The sequence below is a fragment of the Maylandia zebra genome, linkage group LG6 (assembly GCF_041146795.1).
Source record: "Maylandia zebra isolate NMK-2024a linkage group LG6, Mzebra_GT3a, whole genome shotgun sequence".
Classification (NCBI taxonomy): domain Eukaryota; kingdom Metazoa; phylum Chordata; class Actinopteri; order Cichliformes; family Cichlidae; genus Maylandia; species Maylandia zebra.
This window is the reverse complement of record NC_135172.1, coordinates 1,851,285-1,863,644: the sequence shown is the minus strand read 5'-3', so window position 1 is coordinate 1,863,644 and position 12,360 is coordinate 1,851,285. Positions and strand designations below refer to the sequence as shown.

At 44.3% G+C, this 12,360-nt stretch overlaps 1 protein-coding gene across 5 annotated transcripts in view; it reads right to left on the bottom strand.

Annotated features, from left to right (window-relative positions):
* Positions 1–2,436: 2,436 nt before the first annotated feature.
* The window catches only part of tmem132a (transmembrane protein 132A), a 24,701-nt gene continuing 14,777 nt past the window's right edge, over positions 2,437–12,360 (bottom strand). For 4 of the 5 annotated variants that reach the window (XM_076884513.1, XM_076884514.1, XM_076884512.1 and 1 more), the window contains 7 exons: positions 12,190–12,342; positions 11,595–11,790; positions 11,364–11,507; positions 8,140–8,342; positions 4,245–4,464; positions 3,973–4,164; positions 2,437–3,888 (listed from right to left, as the gene is read on the bottom strand). In XM_076884513.1, the coding sequence (XP_076740628.1) occupies positions 3,037–3,888; positions 3,973–4,164; positions 4,245–4,464; positions 8,140–8,342; positions 11,364–11,507; positions 11,595–11,790; positions 12,190–12,342 (1,960 nt within the window). In that variant the 3' untranslated portion in view covers positions 2,437–3,036. The remainder of the gene's footprint in view (positions 3,889–3,972; positions 4,165–4,244; positions 4,465–8,139; positions 8,343–11,363; positions 11,508–11,594; positions 11,791–12,189; positions 12,343–12,360) is intronic. The other variant, XM_076884515.1, reaches the window with a different exon arrangement.

The window sequence follows — 12,360 nt, the reverse complement described above, 5'->3', positions numbered from 1 at the left end:
TTCCCTCGCTCACCTGGAGACCGCTGGAAGCACTGTGAGAATCATGTTCTTTGATTTCTCCAGTGCCTTCAACACTATTCTTCCCTCGGTTCTGAAGGACAAGCTGGTGAACTCTGGAGTGGACCATCACCTCACTACCTGGATCCTGGACTACCTCACCGACCGACCACAGTATGTGAGGACTCAGGGCTGTGTGTCGGACAGGGTCGTCTGCAGTACGGGGGCCCCACAGGGAACGGTTCTGGCTCCGTTCCTCTTCACCATCTACACTGCAGACTTCTCCCACAATTCCACCCAGTGCTTCCTGCAGAAGTTCTCTGATGACTCTGCAATAGTCACCTCATCACTGATGGGGACGACAAGGAGTACAGAGGACTGACTCAAGACTTTGTGGACTGGTGCCAGCTGAACTACCTCCAGATCAACGCCAGTAAAACCAAGGAACTGGTGGTAGACTTCCGCAGGCACAAGCATTCTCCACTGCAACCACTGAACATCCAAGGTATGGACATTGAGGCTGTGGACAGCTACAGGTACCTTGGTGTTCATCTGAACAATAGACTGGACTGGACTCATAACTCAGACGCCCTCTACAGGAAAGGGCAGAGCAGGCTGTACCTGCTGCGGAGACTCAGGTCGTTTGGAGTGGAGGGCCCACTCCTGAAGACCTTCTATGACTCTGTTGTGGCTTCTGCTATCTTTTATGGCGTGGTCTGCTGGGGCGGCAGCATCTCTGCTGGGGACAGGAAGAGACTGAACAGGGTGATCCGAAGGGCCAGCTCTGTTCTAGGATGCCCTCTGGACCCAGTGGAGGTGGTGAGTGACAGGAGAACGGCGGCTAAGCTGTGATCCCTGATGGACAACATCTCCCACCCCATGCAGCAGACTGTGACAGCACTGAGCAGCTCCTTCAGTGGGAGACTGCGGCACCCACGGTGTGGGACGGAGAGATTTCGCAGGTCTTTCCTCCCCACTGCTGTCAGACTCCACAACAAAGACTTTAACTGAACAAACACACACATCCACACATATGCAATAACACTAAGTGCAATAATCTTTTCTGGCATCGTTGTATTTTTACTCAGTTGTATATAGCATTCGTATTCTATTTTTATCTTATTGTATATTTTTATTCTATTTTATTCTACTGTATATAGTATATTATTTTATTCTATTCTGTACAGCTGTGTACTGTATTTATTCTTATTGTATTCTAATTTTTGCCTCATAACTTTTGCACTGTCCACTTCCTGCTGTGACAAAACAAATTTCCCACGTGTGGGACTAATAAAGGTTATCTTATCTTATCTTATCTTATCTTATCTTATCTTATCTTATCTTATCTAACAGATGGTCTCCATGCAAAGATTAATGAAAAAGCAATACCCATGTTTTTTTCTTTTTAACCTCTGAAACAAGTATTGCAAGAGTCCACAACACACAGTGTTTACTTACTGAGCTCTCAAATCCACTGCAGAACAAACATGCTATGCTCCAGCAGCAAGTGCACTCTCCATCATCCTGTGGCTCCTGTCTGAACGTCTGACTCATCATGGTGCTTTTTCAGTGGCCTTTAAGGCTACGTCCACACGTCCGCTGGGATTTTTGAAAACAGCCTTTTGGGTCACTGAAAACAGAGATTTTTAAATCTCCTGCCAGGGTGGATATTTTCGAAAACTCAGTCTTTGTGTTTTTTACGTGTGGAGATTTAGTCTCGCAACAGCAAAGGTGTGCGCCGTTTTTCACATCACGCTGTGCGCCATGTTATTGTTTACATGAGATACATTTCTACAATGGCGGATAGAGACAAGATACTGCTGCTGTTAATCTGACTGTCTGCAGTTTGTACACACTCACACTCAGTTAGTGTCCCTCCATTTACAAAGACAGATGCGTCAGACGGCACTTTGGACGTGGCTTCTTCCTTCAACACAGACGCTGTCACAACCTAAATCCAGACGTCAGTGTTGAATCAATTGCATTTATGTATGCTGTATGCATTAGTTCATTCCTGAGTTGTGAGTCTACACAACAATGAAAATACTGTCTTTAGTTATTAACATTTGAAATGATGAAGGCACTTGAAAACTAGAACAAAATTAGCTGCCTTTACAGAAAGTACTTCAGGTTTTATGAGCACAAAACCCTGTTTAGTCCCTCCCAGGCTCCTGGACTTCTGATTGGCCAACAGTTCATTTTTAACGTTTACATGTGAACGGAGATATTTTTCCAAAACCGCACGTGTGGACGGGATTTGAAAAACAAAACCAAAAACGTTTTCAAAAATACCTGTGTGCGTGTGGACGTAGCCTAAGTCACTGATCATTAAACCCAAGTTCACCTCCAGCATACTCTGAGCTGCAGAGGTAAGCAGCTCCAGCTCAGATAACCTTTCTCAGTACCACTCAGTACGAGGAGTGCTTTGAAAAGCAAAAAGACTCTTAAAACAAACTTTATTTTAGACACGACAATGAAACCATAAGTAACGACTGACAAAAATGACAGCACCACGTTTAGCATTAAACGTGTCATTTGTTTTAATAGAAAGTCTTTATTCTGCCTGTTTCACACAATGGCTGCCTTTCAAAGATCTGGCCTACTAAGATCAAACCTAATGTCTCCAAAATGTGCCTACTACAGGGGGAAGGGGATTAACAATAAGAAGTGGTTCTACAAAGCTAAATTATACACACTTAGATACATTTTGAAAAGCTGCTTTGCTCACCTACCTTACTCAGATATCATGTGGACTTAAAGGTTAAAGGGGTCAGGGTAAGGGGACAAAAGTCATGTAGATGAGCATCAACCTGTTGATTGGTGAAACTAAAAGAAAGTAAAAATTGTTTTTCTCAAATTAAAGCTCAGCTCATGCTCAAACTGGTTGAATTAAACCTTTAAAGTGTTTGAATAGAACAGTTTGAGTTTCGGTTCATTAGATCCTGATATGAGTCTAGCAAAGAGAAGGTGTCAGTATCAGCTGCTACTTCTTTAAAACTCTCTCCATTGTTCTCTGTTTAGCTCTATGTTCTTCATCTTCTATGTCTTCCAGTCCTTGGCCTTTTCCCTTTCCATCTCCTCTCCATCTTCCGTCGCACCTGCCTCCAGTTCTCCTTCCATTCTCTCTTTTGTCCTCCTCGACCTGTGTCGCAGGGTGGAGGGCAGACAGTTAGCCAGAAAGAGGACAGCAAAGAGACAGAGCAGAGAGAGGACAGCACCCACGCCAAGTTCCAACTCATGAGTTCCCTGCTTGTCTTCCTCTGCTCCTCCTTTATCCTGGCTCGGAAAGAAGTACACCTTGCCCTCGTCCAGGCTCGGCATCAGCACTGCTCTTTCTAGAGTGTTTCGACTGACCATGCCTCCTTTGTCCACCTCATTCCACTTTCTGTTAGTCATGGTCTGACTTACTTTCTCATAGTAGTTACTGCTGGTGCTCACATTCCAACTTTCATCTTTGTTTGATGAGTAAATGTCACCGTGTGATCCAACCAGTGTGTCTGAAATGTCAAACTCAAACTCCACACCATCCTCGCTCTTCTTGGCTACTGGCTGCATGAAGTCTAGGTCTAAGTTGACCCTTATCCAGCCTGATCCCCTCGCCAGCCTGCGGGTCCCTTCTCGTCTTGTAGAAGCCTGCCGCTCCTCGTTCTCTTCATCAAAAGAGTTTGAGACAATCAGTTGATCGGCGCACGTAGAAACCAGAAGCTCTGCTCGCAGTAAAGGCCCACCTCCGTCACCCTGAGCAAAGACGCGTTGATTGGAACTGGGTGTCACCATAATAACACTCTCAGCCAATGAGGAGAGACGCAGGGAGAAGGGAAGGTCACTGAAAGAGGAGAGGAGGGAGGCAGTGTCGTCACTGAACTGCAGCCAGACACTGACGGAGGCCTCCTACAGGGAAAACAGGGCAAATTTATCTCAGCTTCAGTGGATTAATGAGACTTGAGGAAGTGGAGTGAAACGAGTGTTTGTCACCTGGTGATAGTGGTACATGGTGTTGTAGGCTGTCACTGTTGCTGTGATGATGGAGGGGTGGGCAGGGCTGGACTTCACTGACATTCCCAGGCCACTGACCGCTTGTACAGACAGATCGCCAGCGCTGACAGTGTCAGAGGACACAGTGATGTCACATGTGCCCAACATGCCATCCCACTGCTCCGAGATAATCTAAGGATGAAGGTGAGAGTGAGAGGAGATGCTCAAGAAGTGAAACAATAGCAGTTAACGCATGCACAACTGTCGCCTACATGCAGTGATGTCTTTCCAGGTCTTAATCCTATCACGATGTTTTGGGGCCTGAGGGAAGCCACTCGGGGGTCTTCTACTCTCAGCCAGTTACTGACCAGCTCAGTCACATCTACAAACCAATCTGAGGAACCCAGGTGGTGTGTGGTTCTGCTGTGGGAGTCCAGAGCTGTGAACTGGGTCAGAACCTGGACTGAGGAGCGCTGATACACCGGCACACACCTGAGCAAGAAGAAAACACACGAGGGATTAAAGATCCTGACGTATCTGTGTCTGCATGTTGGAGAAATGTGTGTGCAAGTTTACTCTGAAAGAAAGAGAGAAGCATGTTTTCCATCCAAATGTTGCTGATGACAACACTGATATTTTAATGGCAACACATTCTCCTTCTCAAATTACGTCTCGTCAGGAGCTCTGAGGCACAATAATGGAGTCCATTTTTTCTTTTGGTGGGGGGATTTATTAAAAGCCCCAAATTACATTAACATTCATGCTCCCACTGAACTTATTATTGTTTTTTGTATATTGTTTTTAAATATACAATAATTAAAACAATGATAACAACAACCTTGGTTAGCAGCACCTCAGATTAGAGCCCAGATCAATGCCACACAGAGTTCCTGTCGCAGACACATCTCTGCATCAACTGTTCAGAGCAGACTGTGTGAATCAGGCCTTTATGATCAAACAGCTGCTAAGAAACTACAACTAAGGAAAAGCAACAAGAAGAGATTTGTTTGGGCCCAGAAACACAAAGAGTGGACATTAGACCAGTGGAAATCTGTGCCTTGGTCTGGTGAGTACAGATCTGAGATCTTTGGTTCCACCTGCCGTGTCTTGAACGTAGAAGGTGAACGGATGGTCTCCACATGCATGGTTCCCACTGTGAAGCATGGAGGAGGAGATGTGATGGTGACACTGTTGGGGATTTATTCAAAACTGAAGCCACACTGAACCATCATGGCTACCACAGCATCCTGCAGCAACACGCCAGGACAGCACAATGACCCCAAACACACTTCCAGGCTGCGTGAGGGCGAGTGATGGAGTGCTGCACCTGATGGCCTGGCCTCCACAGTCACCTGACCTAAACCCAATGGAGATGGTTTGGGATGGAGCGCAGAGTGAAGGCAAAAAGGCCAACAGGTGCTCAGCATCTCTGGGAACTCCTTCAAGACTGTTGGAAACCATTTCAGGAGACGACCTCATGAAGCTCATGGAGAGAAGGCCAAGAGTATGCAAAGCAGTAATCAAAGCAAAGGGCGGATATTAGGAGGAATGTAGAATATAAAACATCTTTACTACATAACTCGATATATGTTCATTCATAATTTTGATCGCTTCAGCGAGAATCTAAAATGTAAATAGTCATGAAAATAAAGAAAAACCATTCCATGAGAAAGTGTGTACACACTACACTCTACACATGGCTGTGTTAGTACCCACCCAGACAACACAGTCATTAAGTTCACAGATGATACCATCGTGGTAGGGCTCATCTCAGGGGGAGACGAGGCAGCGTACAGAGCTGAGGTTCAGAGGCTGTCAGATTGGTGTTTTTTTTTTTGGGGGGGGGGGGGGGGGTAACAACAGTAACAACAATAACAATAATGATATTTATATTTATAACAAGATGCAATAATAACAATGTGCAATAAACACACACTACTTCTTCTTTTTATTACTTAAGTCAAGTTACTGTGTCGTGTTGTGTTGTGTTTGCCGACATGGGACAGTTTTCCAATTTCATTGTACTATTGTGCTATGTATAACTGTGCAATGACAATAAAGAGTTATCTTATCTTATCTTATCTTATCTTATCTCAGTGTGTCCAGACTTTGACTGGCAGTGTAAATAAAGTCCATGTTTGTGCCTCATAATGAGTGTCTGTAAACCTCTGACCACTCACTCATATGCCTCCAAAAACTATTCATCTGCTGGATCTGAGGAAGACCTTGCTTGAAAGAAGAGAAATCAGCTTTGACCTGAGTGTAAAATGATGGTTGTGTGGTCGTAATTATTGGATTACTGGCAGGTTGAAAAGATTTCAGTGCAATTTTTCTGCTCCTCCCACACTCTGCCTCTCTCTCATTGACCTGAATGAGGATTTTTTAAAAATATACAAACTGTGAAACATATATTTTTCATAATCATCCCGTTGCATGACCCAGTTTTGGCCAAGCTTTAGCTGTTGGACAGATGGCTGAACTTTTGACTCAACAAGGCCATATCATGCCCCCCCGTCCTTGGCAGTTGTTGTGCAGTGTTGTGTTGATATGCTTTCTCCAAACATGCTGCTGTGCATTAAGGCCACACATCGTTCTGGTCTTCTAGTTTGTTCAGATGGAACTCTGTAAATCTGTGTCATCATGTTCAGTTCAGAGGAGGCACTTCCAGAAAAGAGAAGCTGTCTGAGATGTAGCTGTTGTTTTTTCTTTGTTTGTTTCTCTGAACACTGCATGCTTTGACCTTTGGGGTGACCTTTGGGTCCTCGAATTTGTACTCCTAGGAAGATTGTGGCATTGTTAACATGTACATGAATGCTTCAGAGCAACAAAGTGCCCAAACTTCAGATTGTACCTTCTTCAGAGATGTGGGCCATCTGTGTGCACCTTCCTCATCAACAGCTTGAATCCATCTCCGATTCTTCTTGCTTTCCTCCTACCTCGTCTCCTGCTCGTCCCTACTTTCCCTACATTCAGCATCCCTACTCTCATCTCCACACTCCCGCCTTCCTTCTCTTCTCTTCTTTTGTCTTTGGCCAACAGTTTCCACCAGGACCCTGTTGACAAATAGTACTGGAGGTGGTTGTTGTTACCCTGGGCCCCGACTGACTTTTTCTGGTGATCCGCGAAAATTTGACACCATGCTCTTCCTGATGCGACCCTTCCCATTTATGTGGGCTTACGAGCTCAAGTACGAAAGATGATGAAAGAAGATGTCAGTTGCTGAATTTGCCTGTTTGCTAATGCTATAGGCCACATTATGCCTTAGATTAAAGATTGTGAAATCATTACACTGTTTTATGATGCATTATACTGCTGAGTTATAAGAAATGCTGTTTGTGTAGAATCATGGCCTTCCTTTTCTGATTAGAAAGAACAAAACATACTGAACAGGAAGCCAAGGCCATAGTTTAGGCTCACTGAGAGAGAAAGAATGTGGATGTTTAGGTTTTGTGACTTTGGGGGGGGGGGGGCTGAAGCTATAAGAATGTGAGAAACGGTCAGACACTTCGAGACGTGGCGGACACCCTCCTTTCCACATCTCCCGTCTGGACGTTTATGCTCAAAGTGTTGTATGAAATAATGAGAATTGTATGGAATAAAGAGATTGTTGATTGAGCATTTACACACCGATTGTTGTTCTTCCTTCAGCCCAAAGATCAAAGAATTGGGATATTTAACACAGGCCACAGCAATGTGGTACTTTTTGGTAAGCAAACGTTTTTATACTCTTACTGTGTTTGATCATGTTTCTGGTAAAAAGCTTACGAGATTACTATGTATCACATTTTTCACTTTTGTCCATGCAGAATATGAATGTAGTATATTCTCATAGAACATCTTGTGACCGGTCTGCAGTTTGTCCCATGATAACAAACATTAAATACACTGGTTTTATACTGCGCAGTATTTCTTTCCGGTAAAATGATGCTAGACCGGATGATTGTGGGGTCATGATGAGTTAATTACATAAACCTTTTCAGTTTTCACACTCTGTTTTCATTTAGGTATTATGTAGTTTGAACCAAGCAGTAGAAGAGTCAGTGTAGTTCAACAGGCCTTTAAGGAAATGGTTACATCTCCAGAGGAGAGAGGAGATAAACACAGATACAATGAACTATAGTACAACAAGTTAAAACAGACTGAAGACACAGCGGGCCTAGTTTTTACCCTTTCTCTGTGATCAGGTTCCATCCATCAATGACATTGAGAGTAGGATCTGCCAAGGAGACATGTAGGGGCACGGAGGGAGCCCAAACCTCCAGACACACAGACCCACTGAGCATGCCCAGATGAAACTCCACCACTGCACAGGTCGACCCTAATCCTGATTCACTGCCATCAACGTAGAGGGTAGAGCAATCACTGGAAACCTGTATGGAAGAGACACATACAAAATATGATATTTGTTTCATCTATACAGTTTAAAGTAATCGCACTGGTTTCCTTTTGGCATTAAAGTTCAATTAGCTGTCTCACGTACTTTTCAGATTTGTGCTAAACCTCTCTAAACACAGTTTGGTAGATGGATGATAATGTTTGGTTTGTGATTTTTGAAAAGGCACGTTACGCTCAGAGTGGAGTTGAATTCTGTTATATTCAGACATCTCTAAAGCCAACATTACAAACCTGGGAAAATATCACCGAAATGATAAAAATGGATAAACATGCATGTTTCATTTTGGGTGAGCTGTTTTTAATCAGTTGTGTACTCCACCTTGCCAAACAATAAAGCTTAGGCATAAATAAAAGTGCTGTGTGAATATGTGTGTGACTGGCTGAATGAGGCTTGAATTGCTCTGAGTGTTCAAATGAAGCAGAAAGGCCCTGTATACTGTAAGGTCCATTTACCCAGAGAGGTTTAGAAACACTGAAGTTTAGTCTTGACTTTGGACCTAGTCAACAGCACAAACTAAATTTAAGGTGAACCAGGTGCAGGTCAAATTTGAATGTCAAGCGACAGCAATCGAGCCGTCTCTACGATAACCTGGCAAAACTGAGCCACTGAAAAAGACTCCAAGATGTTGTTTAACTGTTTTTGACTTTTACTTTAAGCACTGAGGTAGTGCAGTTGTTTTGGTTAACTAAAAATGGAATTTAAAATGAATTATATAAAACTTAAACAGTTGCCTCTGGGTGCGTTAATTGTAAGGTGACCCTACAAACTGAAATGAGCTGTGGGCCACTGCTGGCACTGTCGTCTCATTGGAGGACACTTTAGTGTTCAAGGAGTACAAAACAAACAAACAAGAAAACACAAACAAATAATACTGAAAATGTTTTGCTTCTTTGCGTTTTCAAACATTGTATAACAAGATAAAACGCAAACTCCCTCTTAACTAACTGAATCCTTTCATTGATCTACCAAAAACAAACACATTGGTCCTCTCTGTCTGCCCACATACGTGGTAGCACTTCTGCTGTCGTTATGTTCATATTTAACAAAATAAAATGCAGACATGAGCGTACACATTAGTTTGTGACTCTCACTGAACTGACACAGTCCTCAGCATGTTTGTACTCTCTGCTCATACAGTGGGGCAAAAAAGTATTTAGTCAGCCACCGATTGTGCAAGTTCCCCCACTTAAAATGATGACAGAGGTCAGTAATTTGCACCAGAGGTACACTTCAACTGTGAGAGACAGAATGTGAAAAAAAAATCCATGAATCCACATGGTAGGATTTGTAAAGAATTTATTCGTAAATCAGGGTGGAAAATAAGTATTTGGTCACCTCAAACAAGGAAAATCTCTGGCTCTCACAGACCTGTAACGTCTTCTGTAAGAAGCTTTTCTGTCCCCCACTCGTTACCTGTATGAATGGCACCTGTTTGAACTCATCATCTGTATAAAAGACACCTGTCCACAGCCTCAAACAGTCAGACTCCAAACTCCGCCATGGCCAAGACCAAAGAGCTTTCGAAGGACACCAGGAAAAGTATTGTAGACCTGCACCAGACTGGGAAGAGTGAATCTACAATAGGCAAGCAGCTTGGTGTGAAAAAATCAACTGTGGGAGCAATCATCAGAAAATGGAAGACATACAAGACCACTGATAATCTCCCTCGATCTGGGGCTCCACGCAAGATCTCATCCCGTGGGGTCAAAATGATCATGAGAACGGTGAGCAAAGATCCCAGAACCACACGGGGGGACCTGGTGAATGACCTGCAGAGAGCTGGGACCAAAGTAACAAAGGTCACCATCAGTAACACACTACAAGGGCAGGGAATCAAATCCCGCAGTGCCAGACGTGTTCCGCTGCTGAAGCCAGTGCATGTCCAGGCCCGTCTGAAGTTTGCCAGAGAGCACATGGATGATACAGCAGAGGATTGGGAGAATGTCATGTGGTCAGATGAAACCAAAGTAGAACTTTTTGGTATAAACTCAACTCGTCGTGTTTGGAGGAAGAAGAATACTGAGTTGCATCCCAAGAACACCATACCTACTGTGAAGCATGGGGGTGGAAACATCATGCTATGGGGCTGTTTTTCTGCCAAGGGGACAGGACGACTGATCCGTGTTAAGGACAGAATGAATGGGGCCATGTATCGTGAGATTTTGAGCCAAAACCTCCTTCCATCAGTGAGAACTTTGAAGATGAAACGAGGCTGGGTCTTCCAACATGACAATGATCCAAAACACACCGCCCGGGCAACAAAGGAGTGGCTCCGTAAGAAGCATTTGAAAGTCCTGGAGTGGCCTAGCCAGTCTCCAGACCTCAACCCCATAGAAAATCTGTGGCGGGAGTTGAAAGTCCGTGTTGCTCGGCGACAGCCCCAAAACATCACTGCTCTCGAGAAGATCTGCATGGAGGAATGGGCCAAAATACCAGCTACTGTGTGTGCAAACCTGGTAAAGACCTATAGTAAACGTTTGACCTCTGTTATTGCCAACAAAGGTTATGTTACAAAGTATTGAGTTGTATTTTTGTTATTGACCAAATACTTATTTTCCACCCTGATTTACGAATAAATTCTTTACAAATCCTACCATGTGGATTCATGGATTTTTTTTTCACATTCTGTCTCTCACAGTTGAAGTGTACCTCTGGTGCAAATTACTGACCTCTGTCATCATTTTAGGTGGGGGAACTTGCACAATCGGTGGCTGACTAAATACTTTTTTGCCCCACTGTATTGACATGACGTGGTCCACAAGTGGCCCCCGGGCTGCAAGTTTGAGACCCCTGCCCAACAATAATACAACACAGAAAACCCCAACAATCATATGACCAGCTCTGGGCAAGCGCTTTGCTGACATTGTTGAGGAAAAACTCTCTTTTAACAGGAAGAAACCTCCAGCAGAACCAGACTGCTCATGAAATTGTGAAATGTGTGTTGTGAGACATGTTGTGAGACATGTTGTGAGACATGTTGTGAGACATGTTGCACCTTGATACTATTCTCATTGATGGAGTGACATGTGACTGCAGAGGTAACATCTGACACCTTCTCGTCATGGCTTACAGCCAGCACAATGACGGGCAGCAGCACGGGCTGGTTGTTCAGTATAGCTGTGTTGATCAACGTGTTACTCTGTGGACAGACCAACAGGAAACACACCTTCAGAGCAATCAGATGACATGTGATGGGCATCTGATGGACTTTAAAAGAATTACGTACCTCTGTTATAGGTGCAATGCCAAAGATGTGACGATCTGTGAATGAAAAGATGCTCACTGCTCCTACATGTGATGGCGGGACGGTAGTACGTCTGGAGTACTCCACCCACCAATTAGCAGGCACCATCATGGCAACACCGAAGCTGCGCCTCAAGCCGTCGACTGACAAACACGCCACCTGCTGGAGGAGAGTGGGACTGCAGGCAGACAAAGATCACATTCAAAGAAAGAAGAAATGAGCTTTATTAGCCACATACACAACCGCAAAGCGAAATGTGTCGTGTCCAAGCTGTGGACATAGCCGCGCCATTGCAGGGCTTGGTGTTTCGGCATGGGGGGGGGCCTAGCCAGGACCCTTACTGGATACTGGGAGGGAATTGAACTTGGGACTTCCATTCCAAAGGTGTGTAGTCGTTCCACTACACTATCCAGCTGCCGTTCTCTGTACTAGCCCTGCAACAGACTGGAAACCCCTCCAGGGTGCACCCCAACCTCACTTTATGGAAACTGCAGTAAAGTCATTGCATACGTCTCCTTAAAGATGGCTGACTTTAATATTCTATTAACATGTTGGAAAAAGGTGTTGCTGAACTTACTCATGTGGCTGCTTTAGTTTTCTCTGTCTGTGGCAGAGGATGGACAACACATCGTGTTTGGAGGCTTGGGTTCTTTCCAGGGTCACTGTCCACATGTCAGAGGTCAAAGTTCTCTGGGCCACTATTGACACCAGGCCCTTCTTCACCTTCATCCTGAAGACACAAAGAGTG